This window comes from Lycium barbarum, chromosome 9, assembly GCF_019175385.1.
Source record: "Lycium barbarum isolate Lr01 chromosome 9, ASM1917538v2, whole genome shotgun sequence".
Classification (NCBI taxonomy): domain Eukaryota; kingdom Viridiplantae; phylum Streptophyta; class Magnoliopsida; order Solanales; family Solanaceae; genus Lycium; species Lycium barbarum.
Window position 1 is genome coordinate 97,274,117 of NC_083345.1, and position 27,956 is coordinate 97,302,072.

The following is a 27,956-nucleotide window of genomic DNA, read 5'->3' on the forward strand; positions in this document are numbered from 1 at the left end:
TGCAGCATTGACCAACAACAATGTATTCAGCCTCAGTGGTAGAGAGAGAGACTGATCCCTATTTTTTGCTATTCCAGGAAATAAGAGATTTTCCTAGAAATTGGCAAGTACCACTGGTACTTTTTCTATCATCTTTATCACCTGCAAAGTCTGCATCTGAAAAACCTTCAAGTGTAAAATCGTTGGTGTTAGGATACCATAAACCATAGTTAGTTGTTCCATGAAGGTATCTAATGATACGCTTAACAGAAGTAAGATGAGATTCCTTTGGAGCAGCTTGGAATCTAGCACACCTGCATACACTAAACATAATATTTGGTCGACTAGCAGTTAGGTAAAGGAGCGATCCAATCATACCGCGATATTTAGTTTCATCAACAGGTTTTCCTGTCTTATCCTATCAAGAGAACAAGTAGGACTCATTGGAGTTCCCATAGCTTTTGAGTCAGACATTCCAAAATTTTGAACGAGTTCTTTAGCATACTTTGCTTGATATATAAATATTCCACTGTCAGTTTGATGAATTTGTAGTCCCAAGAAGAATTTTAATTCTCCCATCATACTCATTTCGAACTCGTTTTGCATAAGATCAGAGAATTCCTTACACATAGAAGGGTTACAGCTTCCAAAAATAATATCATCAACATATATTTGTATAATGAGATTTCCTAAGGAGGATCATTTAATGAAAAGAGTTGTATCGATCTTTCCTCGGAAAAAGCCGTGACTTACCAAGAAAGAGCTTAAGCGATCATACCATGCCCTAGGGGCTTGTTTAAGACCATATAAAGCTTTACTTAATTTAAAAACGTGATAGGGAAATTTTAGATTTTCAAAACCTGGCGGCTGTTTGACGTACACTTCTTCTTCAATGAACCCATTTAGAAAAGCACTTTTGACATCCATTTGAAAAAGTTTGAATTTTTTAAAAGAAGCATATGCGAGAAAAATTCTAATGGATTCCAACCTAGCAACAGGAGCAAAAGTTTCATCATAGTCAAATCCTTCCTGTTGTGAGTATCCTTGAGCAACAAGTCGGGCTTTGTTTCTAACTACTTCTCCGGCCTCGTTTAGCTTGTTCCTGTATACCCATTTTGTGCCAATGATTGAAGCATTCTCAGGTTTGGAAACTAGATTCCACACCTTGTTCTTTTCAAATTGATCAAGTTCCTCTTCCATAGCCTTTACCCAGTATTCATCTTTTAAGGCATCACCAACTTTCTTTGGTTCATATTGAGAAATAAGAGCCAGATTTACATTATTTCTACTAGATGCTCTAGTTTTCCTCCCTTCATGGATGTCTCCAATAACAAATTTCTTTGAATAGTCAGGTTCGCTTATCCATTCGTTTGGAACTGTTCCAATAGTAACATCAGTCGACTGAGGTGCATCAGAAGTCGACTCACAGGATGCCTTTTCTTCAGTGGGTCTTGTAACCACTGCAGTAAGTATTTGACTGTCTTCTTCATCTGCAATTTTTCTTTTCTCGACCAGGTGATTAGTATCATCAAATACAACATGAATAGACTCTTCCATAGATAAAGTACGTTTGTTAAAAATTCTATAGGATCTACTAGTAGGAGAATAACCAAGAAATATACCTTCATCACTTCGAAGATCAAAATTACCAAGATTTTCCTTCCTATTATTGTGAACAAAGCACTTACATACAAAAGGATGAAAGTAGCTAATATTTGGTTTCTTACCCGTCCATAGCTCATAAGGAGTTTTCTTGAGAATTGGTCTAATTAGATATCTGTTCAAAATATGACAAGATGTACTTACCGCTTCGGCCCAAAAGTGATGTGGTAAGTTTGTTTCTATGATCATTGTTCTTGCCATATCTTGAAGGGTTCTGTTCTTTCGTTCAACTACACCATTTTGTTGCGGAGATTGAGGTGAGGAGAAATTGTGTGTGTACCCTTGATCATTGCAGAATTCTTCAAAAACTTTATTTTTGAATTCTCCTCCATGATCACTTCTAATGGAAGTGATGTAATATCCTTTCTCACGCTGAATTTTCTCACAAAAAAACTTAAAATTCTTTAGAGTATCATCTTTATGAGCAAGAAATATTACCCAGGTAAAGCGAGAGAAGTCATCTATTATAACAAATGCGTACCTTTTTCCTCCAATGCTAGCAGTTCTAGTAGGGCCAACTAGATCCATATGAAGTAGTTGCAAGGGCTTGGATGTAGACACAATATCTTTTGAACTAAAACAGTTTCTAGTTTGTTTACCTTTTTGACACGAATCGCATAAATGATCTTTTGTGTAGTTGAGTTTTGGCAATCCTATTACAAGATCATGTCTTGCTAGTTTTTCTATTAAGCGCATACTCGCATGCCCAAGCTTCTTGTGCCACATCCATGGATCTTCTCCCATTGATGCCAGGCATATATGACCTTTAGGATTTTTGACAGAGTCCAAAGTGTACACATTTTTGTTTCTGCTTCCAGGAAGAATCTTTATCCCAGAGGAGTCTTCTATGGCACAACCTGATTTACTAAGAGCCTGTTTGGATGGGCTTAAAAAAAGCAGCTTATAAGCTCGAAACAGCTTATAAGCTAAAAAAAAATAAGTTAGGGTAGGCAAACCTTTTTTTTTTGGCTTATAAGCTGTTTTCAGCTTATAAGCTGCTTTAGATAAGCTAAGCCAAACGGGCTCAATTAATTTTTTGGGCTTATTTTAAGCACAAAATGGCTTTAAGCTGACCAGCCAAACACTCAAAAAAGATGAAAACAGCTTATAGGCAACTTATAAGCCAATCCAAACGGGCTCTAAATCTTATCTCAAGATCAGAATCACACAACTGACTTACACTTAACAGGTTATACTTAAGTTCTTTTACCAACCAAACATTTGAAATGTCATAAGAATTATCAAAAGTAATAGTACCAATACCAATTACCATTCCAGTTGAGTTGTGTCCAAAAGTTACCAATCCTCCATCAAAGTTAGCGACTGATTTGAATAGACTTTTGTCGCCTGTCATATGTATTGAACACGCACTGTCTAGATACCATTTTCCCTTTTTTCTTTTCTTGTGGTGTTCCTGCAAAACAAAATTTTTACTTTTGTTTAGGTACCCAAGAGTTCTTGGGTCCTTGATGGTTAGTTTCAAAACACTTATTTTTCTTGGGTTTCCATACCCAACCAGGTGCAGTTGAAAAACGAAATCTACAGTTATGATAGTTATGACCGAGTTTTCCACAACAAAAACATATTTGAAAAGGTTTTCCTTCCATTTTAGAGGGATCGGTTGATCTATGTATTCCAGACTTCCTTTCAGTCGACTTAGAGGTTCTAGTTGACTTATCAGTGTTTAAAGAAACAGTTTTCTTTCCTTCAAAATTATTAGTCATTGGTAAGACCTTTTTCCCAGTGGACTTATTTATGTAAGTTGACTGGTTTGACTTAGCATAGTTATGGTTGGAAGGTTTTAGTAAAATATCTATTTTAGATTGTAAATTGTAAACTTCATTTTGAATCGAATTTTTTTCTTTTTCGTAAATTTCTAATCTTGATTCCCATTCCTTTTTCTCTCTCTTCAGTTTTCTATATTCATCAAAGACATTATTCAGGTCTATAAGAGTTTGATCTAATAATTCTTGAGTTTCTTCACATTTAGAGCAGGGATGAGAACTTACCTTACTGCCTCCTTCGAGTGCCATGAAACACACATTTTTAATTTCTTCAGATTCTTTATCTGAAATTTCATCTTCACTCCAACTGCTGAAGGCCCTTTGTTTTTGATAACTTCTAGTTGGTTTCTTTCTTGTCTCAGGACATTCAGATGCAATATGGCCATATTTTCCACATTCATAACACTTTCCATCATTCTTTTGTTGTGCAGTGGAAGTCTTACTTTTTCTAAAGTTTGAGCTTCCTTTTCTGTTATTTCTTGATCTTTTCATGGCTCCTATTACATGCCTAGAAATCATAGCCACTTCTTCTTCTTTAAAGTCATTATCAGATTCTTCAACTTGAGCCTTGAAGGCAACCACTTTCTTCTTTTCATCCTTCTGGTATCTTTGTATGTGATTCTTTTCAAACGCTATCAGATTTCCTCTTAATTCATCATAGGTGAACTTATCCAAATTTCCATCTTCAAGAACAATTGCTTTGGTTTCCCAAGTCTTTGGCAGACTTCTAACAAGCTTTCTAACTTGTTGAGAGTAGGTATAAGTTACTCCAAGGGATTTGAGTTCTCCAATGATCTTGCTGAATCTTGTGAACATTGATTCGATGTTCTCATCGTCCTTCATCATAAATGCTTCATAATCGTGTCTTAGAGCATCAATTTTTGTTTCTCTTACTTTTGATGTTCCTTCATAAGTGACCTCAAGTTTATCCCACATTTCTTTGGCAGTGTCACAATTTGAAATTTTTGCATACTCTTCTCCACTTACTGCACAGTAGAGAAAAACTATTGCCCTGACATTTATTTGCAGTGTCTCTTGTTGTTCTTTGGTAATGTCATGTGACTCTAGATCAATTGTTGAAGTATCTATGTCTTCCTTATTTTCAGTGCCGGCTCTTGGAATAGGTTTAGGTCCTTTCTTAATCACAACTCAGGCTTGATAATAAGTTGACTGCACAAAGATTTTAAACCTTTCCTTCCAATGGCAGTAGTGTTCACCATTAAAATATGGTGGTCTTGTTGTGGAGTGCCCATCTTGCAATATTGCTCCAGAATTTGATATCCAGCCATTTGATCTTTTATCACGTGCGGTTAATCAACTGAAAGTGAGACCTCGCTCTGATACCAATTGAAAGTGCAAGAGGGGGGAGTGAATTGTAATAATTTTCGATCTGTTAGTGGACTAGGTTAAACCATTAGTCGACTGCTTACTCAGTGAATGCTAAAGTAAGGTACAGAAAATAAATGACACAAAGTATTTTATACTGGTTCAGATTCAATGTGAATCCTAGTCCAGTCCCCTTGGGTTGCAAGGGTGTTCTCTGCAGCTCTTTTATAAAGGTTTGGTACAATAGAGGTTTTGAATGGAGCTCCTACGTCTATACTCAAATCACTCTTAGTCTTTTTGATACAAAGCCTCACACACTATATTGTCACTCTCCTTTCTTTTTTGTTACACTATAAATCATTCAGACAAACAATGTTTATGAAAAGTAAAGTAGAGCACTGAGAATGAGACAAAGCATGGTTTGGTTGTTTTGCGAAACAGCCCTTTTATGGTTGTTTAGGCTTTTCACGCAGAGTAATCAACCCAAGGGATTTGATCCTTGGAAAAAGGAATTAGTGATCCTATTTCCAAGAATAAGGCTAGGGTTGTTGCTTCTTTCCTTGTGCGATGAGGCTGCTTAACAGTTGACAGGATTGTTACACCCCGTGGAATATTCCTTCTTTAATAGCGCAGATATCCTTTCATTCCTTGAACTGATTTTGTACTGCTGGAGAATATCTAGTCAGCTACCATAATATTCGCAGTGTCCATTTGTAGGGCAGGGAAGATTTCACCGAGTTAAACTTGTGCAAGCCCATCTCGTTGGGGCTGCCTTGTAGGCTGGGAAGATTTCACTTGTGTAAGCCCATCTCGTTTGGGCTGCCTTGTGGGCTCTCTTATTCCATGTGTGATTCAATTGTTTTAGCTGCACAAATAAAATTGTCATCAGAAAAACTTGACACTAACATCTATTAACTCCTGAAGTTAAACTCAAATATGTATAGCAAATACAATTCGACTTACATAATATATACGGTGAGTTTCAATTTTTTTTAGCTTTGCGCGTGAATGTTAATTGCATCCTATGTGAAAAATTCAACCAATTAAAATACCTCACCCATTTTAATTATACACATCAGATATTAAATTTTGGTTTTGATTTTTTAATTTTTAATTTGATTTCTTATTTTTCAGCTTTTGATTTTTCTGTTTTTATTTTCCAGTTTTGCTTTCTTATTTTTCAGTTTTCAATTTTTATTTTCAGTTTTAGTTTCCAATTTTGATTTCTAATTTTCCAGTTTTGTTATTTGATTGGTTTAAGTGGTGGTTATTCACTTATATAGCACAATAGCACACTTTTTCCTATCTGATGTGTATAATTAAAATGAGTGGAGTATTTTAATTGACTGAATTTTTCACGTAGAATGTGACTGACATTCACTATATATGCTATGTAAGTCGGATTGCGTTTCATACACACACTTAAGGCTAAGTTTATGGGCTTAATAGGAACAACACTTAATTGAGGTGCTAAAATAGATAAAAAAAAAAAAAAAAAAGGCAAGTTTAGATTCCTCATATGCATTAAGCCTTTTAAATAATACTAACTACTATAGGGAAACATATACTCCCTCTGTCCTAAAAAGATTGTCCTCCTTTCCTCTTTAGTCTATCCCAAAAAGATTATCTTTTTCTATATTTAGAAACAATTTAACTTTATGAGATGATTTACAGCCACACAAATATTTAAGGCTTGTTTTAGACCACACATTTTAAAAATCTTCCTTTATTTTTTAAATTTTATGTCAAGTTAAAAGAGGACAATCTTTTTGAGACGGAGGGAGTATGAAAGATTCGATAAAGCCCTACTTGCCCACTTGCAAACCAACTTGCCTTCTTCCTTGCTTGTCCAACACAATATATAATTATACTTATATAAGAAAAAAGGAGTGGTGGAAAATCCCAAAAGAAAATTAGGAACAATAAAACCACAACTTGCGTTTTGTTTGAACACCAAGTTGGTACGTTATTAATATCAAATTGAGAGCAGCTGTTGATTCTTCTCTCACAACGACTTGTATTGGTATTTAACTCCTACTAGTACTATTTTATTTCTCTTTACAAGAATAATTCATACGATCTTTTATCTTCATTCTCTTTCTCCGGTCAACAGATGCACTAGTCCGACTTTTCTCGAACATGTGCTATAGCCCTAATACGGAAATTAAAATTCCCAACGATACCATTTGCTATTATTATAAAAAGAAACACTAGATTATATTATATATTTAAACGTCGCTTCCATTTCGCCAGCAGATTCATTGTTCAAAAGCCATCCGTCTTATTTATCATCATTTTCCAACAATACATCGTACTATAATATAATAATTAACTCACAATTGGAGAGCCCTTTCACTACATAATATGATTGTTGGGGTAATTAAAAAAGCTAACTAGACAATTTGGTATTTAATAATGGACATTCGTTCATGGTGTTGAATAACCCTGGTTGCCAACGAAGTGGATATGTGCTGGATTATTCTAATTCATTTTCTAGTTAGTAATGCTTTTTGGGGATATTCAGAGGGTTCGTAACATTTGCTAGTACTTACTAAAAACCATTTTGATAAAAGGAGAGAAAAAGATATGATCTTATCTTATGCAAAGATTTTACAGATCTAATATCAAAATTGTTTCCTAATTGGAGGTCAGAGGATGCGAGCACTAAAAATATATCACATTCCAACCGTCAAGTGGAAATAATTTTTTTTTCACCACAACTTCTAAGAAAAAGATCCCACACTACTCTTTCTAGCCCGGCAGTTGAGAGTTGAGACTGAATAGTTTCCACTATCCAAACAAAACTAGCATCAGCACTGAATAGTTTCAACTTAATTATAGCAAAGATGAGGGGAAGAGCATTAGTAGTAGATATTATAATTGGTAAAATGCCCTCCTACTTATTTTTCAAATGCATTATTGCAGAGCAACACCACAAGTCATGAAGGAAATTAAAAACTTAGATCAATTGCTTTATTAGGATTGGGAATTCCCAACACTTGAAAGTGTGTAAAAATAGCACAATGGTTCAATACTTGGTACAAAAGCTACGAACTTAGGAGGCCTCTAAGTTGAAACACTCTTAAGCAAATTAAGCAATTAAAGGGAAAGAAGAAAGAAAGAAACAAATACTCTACTCTGAGAAGAATTTATGTGATGGTGACAACTATGTGGTCGCTACTCGCTAATCAGAAAAACAAAATACACAGAACACAATTATACATCATACTACCACGTTTAAACAACTCCAAGAACCAACCTTACGGTCTTCAAAATCTACCAATCTACGAATTTTCATTTCTGGGTCTTCATTATCTACAATAACAAAAAGTACTCTATAACCATCATTCAAAAAAAAGAAAGAAACACCTAAATAAAAAACAGAAACAAATTTACAACATTTTAAACAGAATAATATAATTAGTCATGATGGTGAGTAGTTAATTTACTCTTTGTAGTTTTAGCCAAGTTCTCTGCGATCTGCGCCAAAGACTGCAAATTACACCGCACAATTGTATCCACAAATACACACGTTTCTTCCTTGGTATTCCCTTGTGGAACATCAACCTCGTACGACTCAACAACCACCGTCGCTTCATCGTCATCATCCACCACGTGTAGCGTGGTAACCGACCGATAATTATTCAACCGATGAACGCCACCAACAACACTAAAGCTCAACACGTGTCTCTCCTCATCCAATATTTCAAGCCTCTCAGTACTAGACGCTGCGGGAAGTCCTGAAACAACGCGGACTTCCCGCAACGTACCCACGTCACCGTCCCCGACGATGACATGGCAGCTCTTGAGGAAGTGTTTGTACGCTTGCGGGTTGTCGAATTGGCGGACGAGGGACCATACGGTGTCGATTGGGGCGGATATGGCTTGTACCACGGCGGAACAACACTGGTTGGGACCAACAACGTGTGTGTGGTAATGTAATACGTTGTCTGGGACAGAAATGGAAACTGGATTAACCCATGTTGGCTGTGATGATAATTGTGGTGGTTGCTTGTGGAAGTTACTGGTGGATGTGGAGGTGTTTGGGTTGATTCTATGAAGTTGAAGTGAAGAAGGCATTTTTATTTGCTTGTCTTCTCTTTGAGATGAGAATGCAAGAGTATATAGATCTCTAAATAGAGATTACTTAATATATTTAAGAAGAGATAAAAAGGAATGTATAAATCTTTTGTCTAGTTGTGTTTTTTTTTTCCCTAGGAGAACAATTCTTAAAGACAAATATTAAAGGGAGATGTTTAGCACATTGCTTACGCTGGCTACTGCAAGTGGATCGTCAACTTGCTTAAAACTCATTTGGACGGAGTCTAACTTACAATTTCCCCTTGTCATTTCTCTTTTATTACGTGATCTGCCCCTCTGTTCGTAATCCGAGGTTTCGTGAAATTACGAAATAGCCTTTACATTATCCAATAAATACAACCGACGTCCCAGCCATGTGGCTGTGTCCTGCTTGAAGTACAGTCATTGGATTTGGGGCAATCTTTTCATCTGCCATCTGTCTTTAAGAGATGGCCACCATATCATTAGGCAAATATTATTTTAGAAAAAATGCCACCGATAAGAGAATCAATAAAAGTTCATTAATGTATACGGGTAAAATCGAGGACAAGGGTATCTTCGGTTTCCCGACATGAAGGTTAAGTTTATGGTGATCATTGCTGGAATGGACGAGTCCCAGTCAGGTCCAAAGTCGGGCATTGGGTTGGAGCCAGACCGACCACCCCTGGCCCCGGGTCGTTGAGTTCTATTAGAGCTAAATACCGAGGTATGACATGAAGGCGGTTAACCACAATAAGGAAGGGTCTGAAATATCCGCCATCAACCGGATATGGCGGCGTCGATTTCGCTCAGCATTAACTGAATATTTTGTACCTTATTTAGACTTGTACTAGGGTTAGGACTCCTCTACTATATAAAGAGGAGGACCCCTTTATTTTTGCCCACTTCGTCACACACGCACAACATACAAAGCAATACATTCATTTTATTCTCAGTGTTCATCCATTTTCCCAAGTGTTCAATCATTGTTCATTATATATTCACTGTAGTACGACCTCGGTTCCCTGGATCCGAGCCCTTAGATCGAACGCTTCGAAGATCCATCATTGTTTTGCTGTGGTTTGCTTATTTTTACTCGCACTTGCTTTATCATTTATTGTTTAACAGTCATTCGTATTAAATCAAACCACATGTCCTTCGCACCGCGTACAAATTCAATTGTTATCCCTTTTAAGAGTAAACAGTTTGGCGCCCACCATGGGACCTAGGATAATAGTGATGGTTTTATACGAATTTCGATAGCACACGTTATTTTACACTTGCTCTTTGAGATTTGTTTTCAGGACTATTCATCAACTCAGACTCTCACTCCGTTAACTTTCATGCTGAATCAAGCCACCATGAGGGAAATGACAACGGGATACCGAACAATAACGTGCCCCCAGTTGATCCAAACGAAGCTGATCCTCACTCTCAAAACGCTGTGAATACCGACCGGACGTCGGTAGGCGATGGCATGCAGGTGGAGGCAACAGAGCCACATTGCAACAACTTAGGAATCAACCAGAGATAGTTATGGCACAATTGCAGGCCCAATAAGCGGTCATAGCTCAATTATGAAACTGGAGATGAGTGCCCAACGCTGCTCAGTCCGAACCGATCGTGCTGAGAACCCTAATGAAGGGAAATTGGACTCGAATTGGGAAGAACCGTATCGAGTCACCGGCGTGACGAGAGACTGGGGACTGCCCCCAACTAAGAAGACCGAAATTGGGAAGGAACATAGCGTATGGCGAAGACTAAGAAGACCGGTCAAGAACCGGGGACTGGGGACTGCCCACGCTAGATCAATAGTACTCGAACCCTCAGACTCGGACTCCAGTACTAGGGGACCATCATACCCTGGGCAAATCGGGAAAATCGACACATGTTCAAAACCAAAGCTTGAGCGATAGGGTTCTTTTTGTAAAGGCCAAATGATCGATCGAATTGTGCCCGATTAGTTTGTTCTCGCTGTGGCTACTATCGTAATCTTGCTCGCACTTCAATCAATAAACTTGGAAATTTCTCGATTTGTCATTTTATCCGTTACTAGCCTCTTTACGTTAATATTACATTTTATGTTATTTTTCGGACCCCTAAATATCCAAAATGCGCAAGCAAAGGGCTAAAAGCTTGAATTATTATAATACTACGGTCTTAAATATGAAGGACTGGGGTCTAAATTGTTAAAGATTGCGGTCTGAAAACCTAAAATTTTGACTCAACTTGTTTAGTGGACTACGATCCTAACGAGGTCCGAAGTCATCAGATGTTACATTTCGGAAATTTCGGATATGTTGCCTTGCGAGTAGGATAATGGGAGCTTAAGGTGATTATGAAACCCTTATGAGATTAAGGAAAGTATTAGATATCTTAAAGTGCATACCATAAGATTTCAAAGTCATATGAATATATGAGCCTAAGTGTGATGAAGAAAGTGAAATGCAAGACGTGTTTGGAGAGGTTTTCGCGATAGTTGACTTGATACGTATTTAGTAATGTCTTAAGGGGATATTACAGGGCCTATTGTATGGTTAATGAAGTGTTATATAAGTGCCAAGAAGGTTCCACAAGGATTGGAAGTCAAGCGAATCAACGAGAGAAAGTTTCGGATAACTGTGAGTTATACGACCACTTATACGGTCCATATAACTTTATAAGGTCTGTATAAGGGAGGTCCGTATAAAATGACCCTTACAGAAAGGGGTAATTTCATGGTGGTATTATACGGTCCACTTATACGGACCGTATAATATTATGCGGACCGCATAAGTGGTCCGTATAAGTCCATTGGGCGGATTTTTTATTTTTGTATGAATAGATGACCCTTGCTCTTTTATTTCATTTCCAATTTACAAAAGTATTGAGAGCTCCAAACCCTTCTCCAAGCATATTCCACTCCAACCCAAGAGAAAACAAAGTTCAAATAGCAAGAATTGAAGTGTTCATGTGTTGGAAGGCTCACTAGGGTTAGGAAACTACAAGAAATTCTTGGGTATTGAAGTTAGGGTTTTCTCACAAGTTGATAACTTGCTCCAAAGCTCATTCTTATGAGATAAAAGGTTAGTTTTCATGCTTATTTCATGTTATCATGAATGTTTGGTTATTGAACAACTTGGGTAGAAGAAGAAAGTAGAAAGTGAGGTCTTAATGTAGCTTTTATTATTATAATATGGATATAATCTTGTTATAGAAGGTAATAATGATGATGAGCAAGCGTTGTATGAAAATATGCAAAGGGTTGGTGTGAAGTTGTTAGTGTAAGTTGAATATGAGGATGAATATTGAAGACTTAATGAAATAGGATTACTTGATGATGATATTGTGGATGTTATTATGGTTGTTTAGGGGTTGTTTTGTAATATGGTTGAAGTCTATGAAATATAGGAAATGCTGCTCAATTTTCATTAGATCATGAATTATTCTAGTTTGCATCTAAGAGTATCTTTAAGGCTTAACCATGATATGAATCCTTCTAAATGTAGATTTTCCAAGCTTCAACGGTTAACGTTAAATAGTTAAGAAGACAAAGAGTATGTAAGGCTAACCCTTATTTCGTTAAGGCATCATTCCTTTGCTATATACCTTCTCATGAGTTCCGTAATGTCTTCCAAATGACTTCATCCCTAGAATGACTAAATCTCATGATTCTTGGTATTCTCACGATGCCATTACCTTCTTTATATGATGATTGATCCTCTAAGGAAGGATATAGTGAAAACAATGATGATGATGATGATGATGATGTTGATGACACTTATGGACTCTTATGTATACATATATAAGTACGTACGGCTATTATGTAACACCGAGCTTATATGGCCGGGTACGATACCTATCGCGTGCACACCACTGCAGTTAGGTACGGATAACACTGAGCCTTGATAGGGACAGGTACGTCTAACACCGAACCTTATCATGGTTGGGTATGTAAGACACTGAACCTCTATGGTCGGGTATGATACTACTATAAGTGTAAATGTATGAGATGGAAGGTTCCTATTAGAAAGAGGGTAAGTAAATACGATGAACAACGCTAGAGGTATAAATGGCTTCATTATCTCATGACCTTTCTATCTTATGTCATTTATTATGCTTCTATTATGATGTTGATTATGCTTTACATACTCAGTACATTATTCGTACTGACGTCCTTTTGTTTGTGGACACCGCGTCATGCCCGCAGGTAGACAGGGAGATAGACTTGATCCTTAGGCTGCTTATCCAGAGATTGCTTAGAGGAGCTCCATTTGATCCGGAGTTGCAGCTTGGGTACTATTCTTTTGTGTATATATGCGCTTGGCGGGGTCCTATCCCGTCCTTATGATGATGTTTCATACTCTTCTTAGAGGCTCGTAGACAGTCATGTATAGTAGATGTCTTTTTCCTTGTCGGCTCATACTTTTGGTATATTATTTTGTTAGCCCCGTCGGCCTTTGTGTTTGAATATGGGCGTAGTTGTCGATGTTGTTATAGAAGTGTCATTGCCCAATGAGATTCGTATTATTGATGTATAGAAATCATGAGTAGTCCATGTGGCTTACCTAGATGTGAATATGAATGTACGATAAGAGGTGTCGGGTGGGTTAGCACCGGGTGCCCGTCATGGCCCTCCGGTTGGGTCGTGACATCAGAGCTCTGACTCGATTACGTAATGCGACTTAGAGACGTCTGAGTTCGCAAACAGAAAAATAAGGCCTTTTCATTAATGCATTAACGGTTAACAAGCAGCTTTGGTGTCGTCTCTGAAATTCGATACTAAGGCAATGTCATATGTCGATGAAACTTGAAACCGAGTCACCGCTACTTTAAATTTTGTTTTCGCTAAAACAAAATGCATGCTAAGGCGATAGCACATACCGTATGAATTCGAAACCAAGTTCACGATTATCCCAATCCTTAAACTCAAAAGATAAAAGACTATTATGCGATGAAAAACGGCGAATTAAGCCGGGTAAAATCTTTCTTGTATACATATATGTCAAATATTTACAAAGGCTCGAGAAACGGCCTTGAGATTCAAAAACATAAAAAACTACATAGAAAATTGTAAAAACCGAAAAGAAATCTAAGGCTTCTGAGCCTGATCTTCATCTGAGCCTTCGGCGTCCCCCTCGTCCGACTCAAGCTCACTATCCGACCCCTCAGGATCATACGTGGCCTTCGTCTCTGCCTCAAGCCTCTTGGTCTCTTCGATTCGGTCTGATACGTCCACCCCAGAGGCATAAATGTCCTCTAAAGTCTTCCTTCGGGATAGACACCGCATATACTCGGCCCGAGTGTCACTCTTTCTCTCGGCCGCGGTTACATCAGCTTTATGCTGAGCCAACATCCCCTTGTAGCTCGATATTTGGCCCAGAGCTCGTTATATTTGGCCTACAGATCAATGTTATCACGGCCAAGATTGTCCCGCTCCTACTCAACCAAGGCAAGTTTCGATCGGAGCTCAACAATTAGCTCTGACCTCTCATCAGCCTTCTCAGTCGTCACACAGAGCTGATCCTTGCCCAATGCTAAGTATCCTTTTAGAGCGTCTCGCTCGGAGACAACACCATCCATCTTACCATTGAAGGCCTCAAGCTCGGGCTTAATCTCGTTGAGCTCCAACTGAAGCTGGTCAATCTGGGTCACATATTCCCGGGCCTGAGAAGGGATAGTGTTAGCGTAGGTTATTAACAGCTTATTGTGAACTTCAAAATCCCTTACCTTCCCTGCAGGAGCTCATGTTCCCGTCTGACCTCGATCGCCTCTTTCCGAGCAATCTCCAAATCGGACTGAAGAGCGGAGAAGTCGGGTAAGCCCGAGATAAACTCTTGACTTTGCTCGTAGAGGTTCCGGAGCGATTTCACCTCTCGAGTTTGTTGCCTGAGCTGATACTTAAGATGATCTACTTCCATCTTCAGTCGGTGAAAGCTTTCATGGTACAGCACCGAGGCCTGAAACAAGGGGGAAGCGATTTTTGGAATGAGAAGGGGAAATAAAGCTAAGTATAAAACAGAAGAAGGGGATGTACCCGATTTAAGGCCTGTTGGGCCTCATTAAAAAGGAGGAGGGGCTATCAACCTCACTCATCTTCTTCTGATCCTTTGTGGTCACTAGAGGATATAAATAATTCACCACCCTGACCGGCCAAGACAGCATGTTTATGTCGGCCGGTACCAGAAGCGAGACCCACCTTTTTCGGTTCGGGTCTATGCTCGGTGCCGGAAAAGCTTTCTCCAATGGGGGACCAGAGTTAACCCCAAATTGATCAGCTATAGGGAAGGGTAGATAGTCAAACCCTGATCGACTCTCGACCATGATAGCGTCTTTATCGGGTTGATGACCAGCCGCATCTTTCAACACTACAGGTTCCTCGGTCATTTTGCCCGTAGCTTTTGGGCTCTTGGGTCTGGACAACGTTGATCGAGGCAGCGAGTCCTGTATGTAAATAATGGTCTCAGCCGAAGCCATAGCTTGTACGGGAAGGGTGGAACCTATACCATATAAAGGTGGGATATAAGGTACCTTCGAGCCCGAGGCGGCGGAAGTTGCCCTCGAACCGGCTGCTGTGGCCATCTCTTTCCCCGTTCTTCGAGTGGAAGAAGGAATGGTAGCGGCATCGTCGGGGACTCCCTCCCCCGACCCCGTGGTTTCCAAACCCACCTGTATCAGTACATTGCTTTTCGAGCCTGACGGCTCTTTGTTGGTATTTTCTACTAACTGTGGCATGGTTTTTCCGAGCTTTTCAGCTCTTGGTTGGTGTTTTCCTTACAGGGTCGGTGCTTGACTAACAGGAGGTCCTCGTCATCGGAGTGATTCTTTAGTTGGTTGATTGTTCCGGAGTCCAGAACCTGGATCCTGGGTTCTCCTCTAGAAACCTCCTTAATGATAAGTCTCAGCCTTTTTCTGCCCCCGGAAGGAGCACCGGGAAGTTCGGACGACCGTCTTTTCTTCTTCTCGCCCCTCTCTTGCTCGGTGGTCTCGACCCCGGATTGCGGGAGGATTGGAAGCTTAGAGGTCTGTTCCCCACTGGTGGCCTCAACATCGGCTCCATCTTTCGAAGTTTCGTCTTCGTCTTGCCCTCGAATCTTAGTAGCCAAAGAAGAAAGAACAAGATCATTAAACGAATTATGGCATAATATAATGGGAGGTGGAACAACATCTCGGTCGTGACTCACCATGATTCTTGGCCTCTCATCTGCCCCTGGATAGCAGACGCCAGTTACGTTCGGCGTAAGTAAGCTGAAAGCAAATTTTCCTGATCTATTCCTCCAAGTTAGCAATCACGTTGAGGGTTCGGGGAATTGCTTCAAACATACAAACCAAGTTAAAAACTGTCACGGAGGTGCCACTTAACTGTTTGAAAATATAATCCACTTATGGTTCGGGTCCACTTTTCGGGGAACGGCATCTTGGCAGCAGGAATCAGATCTACGGTCCTCACCTGGACAAATCTTCCCTGCCAGCCTCGGTCTATCCTCATCAAGGCTAGAGAAGGGAGATTTCCTTGCTCGTTGCTTGAGCTTAATCATGCCTCCCCGAAAAACCCGATGACTATACAACCGGAGGAGGTGTTTGACCGTGAAAGATTCATTCACGTTAGTCGCAGAATAACAGAGGAGTATAACAATCCTCCAAAATGAGGGGTGGATCTGACCGAGGCCGATCTCGTACCTCCTACAAAAGTACACGACCACCGACTCTTGTGGACCAAATATGAAGGGGTATGTGTAAACACTCAGGTACCCCTCTACATGGGTCGTGATGGCTTCAACATGCTCGGGGATAACAACCTCTTTCTCTTCCTAGCCACAATCTTTCTTGACCTGCTCGAGTCTATCAGGGAGGATCGTGCACACGTAGTTCAATATCGCAGCACCCCGATCCCCTTGCTAAGAAGGTCTCTCGACCTTGAGATTCTTGGTTGTAACATAATCAGTTGTCACATAATCTTACATTGTCGGTTCCGATTTTGAAGCCGACGAAGATTCATCAAATTTGGCCTTCGAAGATTTAGCCATTGTTATGAAAATAGCAAGGTTTGAAGATTTGATATGAAGGTTTAAAGATCTGGGAAGATTAGTTGAAGATACGAAGTTTGGAAGTATGAATATATGAATGTGTGAAGGCTTGCGTATTCAAAGGCACAAAGATAATTTTGGAGAGTGAGAATTCTGAAGAGGAAAAATAAAAGGGAAGGTCTCGCTTTTATAGAGGGTGGCCGAGACGGTTGCCATTCCATAATCGTCGGCTCACCCAACTGGGATATGGCGCGTGACTAACAACAGAACGACGTGACTGGTGGGACGTGTGATTCTATCAGCTCATACGAACCTTATAGAAGAAGGAACCAGAGCTACTGCCACTTCCTTTCATTTCTAATTACTCACTGTGTACGGGTGAAATCGAGGCCAAATCTGCCCTCAAATTCCCGATGTGTTACATGTTATATCCCATTTTAAACGGGTCAAATCGGAGTACAGCATATTGGTGATTCTAATTTGTTTATTTTAAGGAGTCGCCACCTAATTATTTTAATGGTGAATTAGGGCACCTAATTATTAACTTAGGTAAAGCTAAACTAAACCTCCGTTAATGGTCTGCTTAATTAATGTGATTCTAGGTAAGGGTTCTCGGTTATCCTAAAGGGAAGGGGTTAGGCATCCTTTAAGATTCTCTAACTACGATTAACTGGTCAAACTTATGTTGATATCGGAAAATATAATAAATATAAGTAATTTTAAGGAAGATATCTCATAAAATGCATATACGTAATTAAAATAGAGAAACTTTGCAAATAAACAATATAATGCGTTTCTAAACTTGCATAAGGAAATAATTATCTTCAAAAGGCCAAAAATCATTCTTTATAAATCATACATCTTAATATCATCTTATTTTAATAAAAGTATTTCCACCACATCTTGCGTGAATTTCAAATAAGGAATTGCATATAAATAATTACTTTTAAAAGAAGATTTAGCAAATTTGAACTTTGGATAAAAATTATGTTATATGAATATGGCGATGTAAAAACAAAATCTCGATTTATTCTATAAATATGATGCAAAAGGGCGTGAGTTTTCTTTCTCCTTTTTATTATTTTTTATTAACTATACTCAGCTAAAAAATATGCATAAGTGGATCAATCTTGAAGAATTATTTATAAAATATACTTGAGTTCATATTTGCGTATCAGTGACGTTTTAAAATTTCTAAGATAGTAAGAACAAAAACATGATCCCCTTAACTCAAAGTATGTGTTCACGCCCTTGAAAATCAATTGTTCTAATAAAAATAAATATTGTAGGTACTATAAACAATTTTAAAAATAAAAAGAAGAGAACGAAACCGATAGAATTAATTGTTAGTTTCTCCCTTAAACCAACTACCCCGTCTAATTCCAAATATCCTAAAATCTAAGGCTGGTCATTCTAAATGAATAAGATATACAATTAGAAAACTATAGCAGCCGAGATAATTAATCATAAGAAAATGCTAAGTAATGCAACAGCTATTTCCCTTCTTTGTTTTTCGTTTCAGCCTATTTCCCAGGAGAGGAAAAAGAGTATGTTAAGAGGCAAATGAGAATCCCGGGATTTCCTCCGAGTTTTGTTTAGATAAATTTGAAGAAATGAGAGAAGTGACTGGGAATGCAGGTTCGAAGTCCAATAGCAGCGCAATCTCAAAATGAGACTGCTCGGACAACGAGTCTTTATGAAGACTCCATTTCGCCCCGAGGTGTACATGTAAAAAAAAGACAGAATTAGAATTATACGTAATCAATAAATAAGGCAAGATATATATGATGCAAAATTCAAAACAGATCAGCGGGTTATGTATATACCATGTATATTTGAGTATACCTCGTGTATACACATTCATAAGGATACTTAGAGGGTTAATATTGGAAAGCTTTTGCCCCCATCTTCCCGATGTTGCACAAGTTCCAAGGGATTTCATGAATCCCAGACATGGCTAACACCGGTGAGGGTTCAAGCTTAATCCATAATGACCAACTAATCTCCTCATTAACGTGCTTAAACGAAAGTGTACTAGTAATATACACACATATACATAATTCAGCTACAGCACACTTGTAATTTATAAGCAAAGCAACATTTAGACATGGCAGAATCAAAACAGTATAACATTTATTGCATTTAGGCATGAACATGATTGAGATAAGACATATTACTTTCTATAAGATTTTAGACAGGAAATATTTTATACATTTAGGCTTATGATAATACTCTAATCTTATACTTTCAGTTTAATCACGGGCAGAGGTAAACAAACAGAATGCAAAGTGTTTTTGTGTCATGAGGATGGAAACAACAGTCATCAGATCCCTTCATCTGAATCGAAACAAAGCATCATGCGAGAGAAGCATACCATTATAACTCATACAGTGTCCTCAAGTGCACAAACAGGTTAAAGTTTACCAAAGAAATGATCATATGGGATGCAATTAGTATATTTATCATCCAAGCACATCACATGACTTTATTAGACTTAACAGGATGTGGATAAAAGTTTTCAGATATTAAAATTGGTTTTCAAAAATCCTTTTAAAACTTTCAAAGCATATTCTGATGGATTTTAATATTGAGCTGGTAGCAGACAGATGGTACCAGTTTCATACTTTAAGGGAAACATATGGTACGCAGAATATCAAATTAGTCAATTAAAAATCAAGTGACATGCCATTCCAAACTTTAATAGATGTAGTTATATATTCAGTGAACATAGGAGCCCTATTCTAAGGTTAATTGTGCACTTTGTCATCAAACAATATTCTTTACAGACTTGTCTAATTCATTAGATTCCCTGGATCACTAATGAGTGCCATTTTAACTTAAATCAACACAGAGATGTCTTAAAACAGTCAAAAGGAACCATTCATATGCTAGTTGAGACATACAAAGGGGTGGGATGTGTCAAGTAAGGAACTTAGGCGTGATTTTAGCACATTCTTAACCAACACCTTAAACAAATACAGCAGCAGGTTATAGGATTCATATTTAATGCTACCAACAAAGCTAAAAACATATTTTCTTTTATATGGGAGTATAGGACCTCAACTCCCATGTGACTAGAAGGAAGTAGCTAAAGTCTGGAAATAAGAATATGATCAATCTTAATGGCACAGGCCATCATGCAGGAAACAGGCTTATTAGCACACTTAACTCATTTGATCCAAACCACAATAGTACACCTTCCAAACAACAGACTACCAGACTAACACATATTCTACCAACACTGTTTGAAACCAATCAACATCTAATCTACATTATAGAATGATCAACCTTATCATGATAGCCAAATTAATCAACATAGAGTGCTTACTCAACATAGATACTGACCCAAATGACACTTTAAGGTAGTTAATCTAACAGGCTGAACTATCAACCAATTCAAATTTAATATAACAAGCTGCAACAGGTAGGTAGGGCATAGAGGATCAAGTTAAGATAGTCTATAGGGCTATTACAACTAGGGCAAACCAATGTGTATAGACAAATTTCTTTACCAAACTAAAAACCAAGGTAGAGAAGAAGAGAAACTATTCTTCTAATCTGTAGCTGGCACATGAACAGACTCACACGCACTAGGCCAACATATGTAAGACCATATGATTAAAACAGCTTGAACTAAATAAGAAAACATAACTCACACGTTTGAACCAGCTAAAGCCAAGCTATCACACCTAACATGTGTAATTACATAAACAGAACTAACTCAATAACTAAACCATCATACAAGACTGATTAAGTCTGGATTAATATCAACATATAAACAGAATTATCCATTAAACTAAACTAATTTAACTAATCAGCATGTTTTACACCTACACAACAACTAAAGAAACATGGATAAAGCAGAAAATAAAAAGGGGAATGGAGAATTACCTTTCTTGGGTGCAGTGAACAGGGGCGGGGGTCTCGAATCTATGCTCGAACGTGAACGACGCTCGGATCTTTTGGATATAACCACTCACTGAGAAATGGAAGTGAAATTCCTCCCCATACCCTCAATATATTCGAACCCAAATGGAAAAAAAAAAATTAGAACTGAGTAATCAAACTAAACTCCTCAGAAAAATTACTGAAACTGGATTTTTAAACTAAAATAAGGTTAAATTTAAAGCCTTTTAATCAAAATTTCAGTTCGTTCAACCCCGATTATCAAAAACTTCCCTGACACTAGGGGGTGGGGTTCTTTATATAGAACCCGAAACCCTAAAAATCCTTCCTCGTTTTAGTGAGAGACGAGTGGAAATGGAGGGAAAAATTCCTCCAATTATTGAATCAACCAATCACAGACGAGTTTTCAAATTAACAAGCGGACAAAACCCATTAAGGGTTTTCAGATGAAAATCAGAAAAGTGGGGGAAGAAACAAACCTACCCTCTCTTCAACGGTTGAGAGCTGACGGGGAAAGGATGAGAATTAATTTTCTTTCCCCGAAATGGCCATGCATGTCCTGTTGGAACAAAAAGAGCTCTGTGGTTTTGCTATGTTCATCGAATAAGAGAGAGAGAGGAGGAGAAAGGGGCACGTCTGCTAGGGTTCTGATAAGTATTCGAAAATAAACAAAACTTTGTACGGGAATGGGGATGGTCAACTCTGTCCATCGTTAAAGAGAAGGTGGAATTTAATTGGAAATGGAGAGGAAGGAGAAAGGAGAAAGAAAGAGGGAGGCGCCGCTTGTTCATTTGGATGTCATTGTAACCCTAATGAAATGTTGAATGAAATGGGGTTGGTCGGGTTAAAGAGCATGTGGGCCGGGTCGGTTTACGGGTGTGGGCTGGGTCGGTTCGAATGGTGGGCTCATTTCAACGAGTTAGGCATGGGTTGGTCCGAAAAACATTTGTGGGTCGATTGGGTTCGGATTTGGGCTCAAAATTTAGCTGATGAAAGAAACAATTTGGTCTTCTAAATTTAAATAAAAGACCTATTTTAATTAACTACATATTAACACGTGCTAAAATATTACCTAATATAAAGGTATATATTTATTAGTACTCCGATAAAAATAAAATTATATGATATCGTAATAGCCGTGCGATAATATTTTAAAATTTAACAGTAAGTAAATACTATTGCTTAATTGCGTAAAATAAAATGCGATGCGTGTGTGCATAAGACGGTAAATAGAAAATGTTAAAAGTGATCGTAATGTAAATCATAATAATGGAAAATATAATAATAATAATAATAATAATAATAATAATAATAATAATAATGATAATAATAATAATAACGATAACAATAATAACAGTAATGATAATAGGCAATGGCTATAATTGGATAATAAACGGCGGTATTAATAGAAGGCTAATTAAAATTGCGGTAAAGTATAAATGACCATTCTTAAGCTATTAAAAAATATTAGAAATGCCAATAGATATTTTTTGGAAGGAAGGCGGGACAAAATTGGGTGTCAACATTACAATTTGGACCAATGAAGGTGGTCGAGACCTCGACATGATCAAGGGCCAATATCAATTTTGAGTCAACCAAGCATCGGTTATGACCGAGCATAGCTTGAGCAAACTACGAATACCGAGACGGAACGAGAAGCAGATAAATGTAAGGGCCGCTGAAAAGACATTTTGACTTTTCGCATTGCTCCGAAACTTACAGGATAAGACAACCTTGAATTCAACATAGAGGAAAACTTAAACGAAGGACAAAGGCTAACTTCACTTAATAAAATTGGTAAAAGGCCAGTCCACAAGTTCAAGTAATTTTCTTTATATAACGAATTTTTGATTTTCTCGGTTACATCAGTTCCAAAAAACAAAAGGGCCTAACTTATGGTCCTATGCTAGACCAAAAGGGAATCCCTAACCGATACATTGAACCGAAGGTTGAGAACTTCGACTTATACCCTAGGGTACTAATACAACATTAAGCATCAGCTAAATGAGCCTTGGATTATCCTCAGGAGCAGCCAAACCAGGAGATCCTCCTCATCGAGAACGATCGTCGAGGGTGGTCCACCAGGAGATATTTCCCGTCGAGTCTCCATAATATGGCGTGTCTTAACATCAGAGCCTATCCCTGAGGGAATGGTCGAGGCGCTTGTAGAGACTCGTCGACTGGACGTGCTCACCGACACAGGCGTAGTCTTTCTCCCCCGAACAATACCCTCGGCACCCTCTTCGATAATGTTTTTTCCTTTTGAAGACCTTTTTATCGGGATCATTGAAAATCGAAGAGTCGAGGTTAGAATATCAAATGGAAAAGTTAAAGAACTCCACAAACAAGTTGAAAATTACCATGGTTTTCGCCTTTCCACCCTTCGGGTGCCATGCTCCTTGAAGAACGGCCCACGTTACGAGAAGCACCTAAAAGTGCAACTACCCATTCAAAGATAGTGATTACAAGCTCAGGTTCGGTCGGATTCGAGATAGGGTTCCATGCCTCCGGGAAGTTTGCGGAAAAAGAGCGGTGAAGTTGAACCGTACGAATCATCGCGAACTGATGTAGCCATCCCCGGTCATAGTCATCTTCTGGATCTATGAGACCTCGAGTTCCTCGAGGAAGCAGATGAACTATTCCTCCTTGGATTACCTGGGGTAAATATATATGTAGCAAATGGTCGAGGGTAAAAGGAACCCCGGCTATGTTAGCTAATATTTCGAAGCAGTACACGAGCCTCCAAATCTGTGGAGCGATTTGGTCAATACAAACACGATATCAGCAACAGAAGTCCTCGATCACTTGAAGGATGGGAAGAGAAAATCCGATAGCAAAAGGGTAGGTATAGATCATCGAATAACCAGCAACGTGATGATTGATCCTCACCCCGCTTTCAACAGGATGGACATCGACATGAGCACCAAGTTTGCAATCTTTCCTAACTACGGGGATGGTAGAGTCATCAACAAAGGATTTGAATTTCTCCACAGAATCGAGGTAAGAAGATATTTTGCAGTCATTCACGTATTTGAAACCGGTAGGAAGAATATCCGCAGCAAGGAATTCTAACTCCTCCTCAGGACCGCTTGCCCCTATCGCTAATAGGGGGTGAATATGGTGGTGACGCAGAATGGTCCTCGCCTTGGGTTAATAGCGGTAGAGAAGCCATTACCAAGACTAACGCGTAGCGTCAAGCGAAGGAAGATAGTGTTCCAGGAAAAAAAGGCTCAGAACTCAGAAGAGAATATAGAACTTGATAGAGGCAAACAAGGGATTTTTAAAAAGATGAGGTTTAGGGTTCAGGGTCAAAAGTGCTTGGCAAGGATATATATGGGCCTTATATAGAGGGGAGTGGAAAATAGTTTTGAAGGATTCAAGAATTCTGACAAGGGGCGGATTCCCAAGATTGATTAGGCGGCTGAAATAATTATGAACTGACATCGGGAAAAGTGCAAGGATTTAGTGGGAACGTCGTTTCCTAAGCGGCTAGGTACGGCCTACTCGGCTTCATCCGGATCCATTTCCCGAAGTTAATACTTCCCTTCGGAAAATGGGGGGACTATCTGTATAGAGGTAAAATCGAGGACAAGGGTATCCTCGGTTTCCTGACATGGAGGTTAAGTTTATGGTGATCATTACTGGAATGGACGAGTCCTAGTCAGGTCCAAAGTTAGGCATTGGGTTGGAGCCAGACCGACCACCCCTAGCCCCAGGTCGTTGAGTTCAGTTGGAGCTAAATACCGAGGTATGACGTGAAGGCGGTTAACCACAATAAGGAAGGGTCTGAAATATCCGCCATCAACCAGATATGGCGGCGCAGATCTCGCTCGTCATTAACTGAATATTTTGTACCTTATTTAGACTTGTACTAGGGTTAGGACTCCTCTACTATATAAAGAGGAGGACCCCTTTATTTTTGCCCACTTCTTCACACACGCACAACATACAGAGCAATACAATCATTTTTATTATAAGTGTTCATCCATCTTCCCAAGTGTTCAATCATTGTTCATTATCTATTCACTGTAGCACGAGCTGGGTTACCTGGATCCGAGCCCTTAGATCGAACGCTTCGAAGATCCATCATTGTTTTGCTGTGGTTTGCTTATTTTTACTCGTACTTGCTTTATCATTTATTGTTTAACAGTCATTCGTATTAAATCAAACTGCATATCCTTCGGACCGCGTACAAATTCAATTGTTATCCATTTTAAGAGTAAACAAGTAACTCTTTTTTTTTTCTTAATTATCAACCCATTTTTAGTGTAATATTTGAAATGAAAGAACAAATAAAAACACGCTTCATGTATGTAGAACTTTATGTGTTAATATAAGATAAACTTTTCTCAACGAACTGTTTTTTTTTTTAAATGTCTTTATAATAATTTTATTTTAAGTATTACTAAGTGCTGCTTTTTTTATATAAGCCAACAAATTGTTGGGCTTTAAACACATAGAGCCTATTTGGATATGCTTAAAAAAAGCAGCTTATAAGCCAAAAAAAAATAAGTTGGGGTAGCCCAACTTATTTTTTTGGCTTATAAGCTGCTTTAGATAAGTTAAGCCAAACGGGCCCAATTATGTTTTAGCTTATTTTAAGCACAAATGGCTTTAAGCTGCCCAGCCAAACACTCAAAAAAGCTGAAAACAGCTTATGAGCTGTTTTCAGCAACTCATAAGCCAATCCAAACGGGCTCATAGATTTTAAAGATGAGTGTATTGTGAATTGAAAAATGGTGGGAAAAAAATGTAGGAAAATGAAATTCAAATAAATTTCATTTTGCAAAGACACTTTGCGGCACTTTGTCCCTCATTGGTGGGGGAAAACACTTCTTGTGTGCTTATATATAGAATCACTTCTTCTAACTCTTAAAGAGTTGAGAAGAGGGACTCTCCTCGCTCCATCGTCGTCGCTCAGCTCGGCCTCGAATTTGGTCTAATTGATTGATAATCTTTTTGGACTAAATTTATTTTCTAAATGCCATTATTTAAATTCTGATATTTTCTAATTTAAATTAAAAAAATAATAAATTCGCAGAATTTAATTATTTTTTTCCAAACGGTAATAACCGGACAAACATTGCCTTTAATTATTTACTGATTTCTGTAAATTACTGGGTTTGGTATATTACTTGTAACTTACTGATTTCTGTAAATTACAGGTTTGAACACTTAGAAGTAACAAGCTTAAGAACTCTAATTTATTGTTTAATCTTTTGTGTTCTGTTTGTGTTGGAGACTAAAATTTTCTGATTTTTTACTCTGCTTTTGAGATTAAAGTTTCTGTAACTTTCTACTCATTTGTCTACTCGATTTGAAGAATATAAAAACTTCATCGAGAAATTAACGTTTGGCTTTCAGTTCGAAGATATATAAACTTCACTGATTTACGAACGTTTGGTTTCAGTTTGAAGACATAAAGCCTTCATCGATTTTGTTTAATTATGTTTGTGTTTATCAACAAAAATGTTAGACCAAACTCCAAATCTGAATGCTACTGCTACTGCCACATGAACCCTCGCGATTAGCTCTACAAGCAATGTTGCCTCCTCCAGTCGTGCTGCACCGGCTCCTGCAGAGAAGCCCGGAAAATTCATCGGGATTGATTTCAAACGATAGCAACAAAAGATGTTCTTTTATTTAACTACTTTAAACCTTCAAAAGTTTATTAAGGAGGACGTTCCCGTTCTTCCGGAATCAACACTTGATAATGAACGTTTTGTTGTAACTGAGGCTTGGAAACACTCAGATTTTTGGTGCAAGAATTATATTCTTTAACTGGCTGGGGGATGATCTTTACAACATCTACAGTGATGTGGGAACTTTGAAAGAACTATAGGATGTGTTGGAAAAGAAATATAAAACTGAGGATGCCGGATTGAAGAAGTTTATAGTTGCCAAGTTCCTGGACTACAAAATGGTAGATGACAAGTCTGTTGTTACTCAAGTTCAAGAGTTGTAGGTTATCATCCACGATCTCCTTGCTGAAGGTTTGGTGGTTAGTGGCGCGTTTCAAGTTACGACAGTAATAGAGAAGTCGCCTCCTTTATGGAAGGACTTCAAAAATTACTTGAAACACAAACAAAAGGAGATGACACTGGAAGATCTTATCGTTCAATTGAGAATCGAGGAAGATAACAAGGCAGCAGAAAAGAAGGCTAGTGGGAGATCAGCAATAGAGGAAGCACATATTGTTAAAATTGCTCCAATGAATCCGAAAAATAGGAAAAAGAAGTCAGGACCAAAGAACTATCCCGACAAGAAGAGATTCAAAGGAAACTACCAGAATTGTGGGAAAATTGGATACAAAGCTGCAGATTGTCATGCTCCGAAGAAGGAAAAGGAAAAGAAAAAGGGTCAATCTAATATGATTGAAACAAATAAAGAAGTTGATTACTTGTGTGCTATGTTGTCTGAGTGCAACCTCGTGGGAAATCCTAAAGAGTGGTAGATCGATTCTAGCGCCACTCGCCACATTTGTGCTGTTAGAGAAGCATTCGCTTCATATGTTCCTGCTGAACCCGACGAGACGATTTTTATGGGAAATTCGAAAATGGCCAAGATTGAAGGCTATGGAAAGATATTTCTGAAAATGACTTCTGGCAAGGTGGTGACTCTCAACAATGTCTTTCGTGTTCCTGAAATTAAGAAAAATTTAGTCTCTACCCGACTTCTAGTGAAGAACGGTTTTAAGAGTGTTTATGTTTCAGGAAAAGTTGTAATAAGTAAAAGCGAGATGTACATAGGAAAAGGTTACCTTACAGAGGCCCTTTTCAAACTGAATGTAATGGTCGTTGATAATAATAAAATTCCAGTGTCGTCTTACTTACTGGAGTCAAATGATTTTTGGCATTACCATTTAGGACATGTCAATTATAAAACCTTGCGAAAAATGATTAATTTGGATGTATTGCCTAAATTTGAATGCGATAATTTGTGGAATCTAAGTATGTTAAACATCCTTACAAGTCAATTCCAAGTAATTCAAACTTAATTCACACAAATATATGTGACATGAAGTCAACTCCATCTTGCGCTGGAAAGAAGTTTTTCATTACTTTCATTGAAGACACTCGTTATTGCTATGTTCATTTACTTAATAGTAAAGATGAAGCAATTGAAGCATTCAGACAATACAAAAGTGAAGTTGAGACTCAACTTAACAAAAAGATTAAAATGATAAGGAGTGATAGGGGTGGCAAGTATGAATATCCTTTTACAGAAATTTATT

At 38.3% G+C, this 27,956-nt stretch overlaps 1 protein-coding gene across 1 annotated transcript; it reads right to left on the bottom strand.

Moving 5' to 3' along the window:
- Nucleotides 1-7,698: 7,698 nt before the first annotated feature.
- On the bottom strand, nt 7,699-9,013 carry LOC132609112 (abscisic acid receptor PYL4-like). The gene is made up of 2 exons (XM_060322965.1): nt 8,201-9,013; nt 7,699-8,066 (listed from the first exon to the last, which is right to left on the bottom strand). The coding sequence occupies exons 1-2, from the start codon at nt 8,829-8,831 to the stop codon at nt 7,975-7,977; spliced, it is 723 nt and encodes a 240-aa protein (XP_060178948.1). The 5' UTR covers nt 8,832-9,013; the 3' UTR covers nt 7,699-7,974.
- Between the last annotated feature and the right edge of the window lie 18,943 nt (nt 9,014-27,956).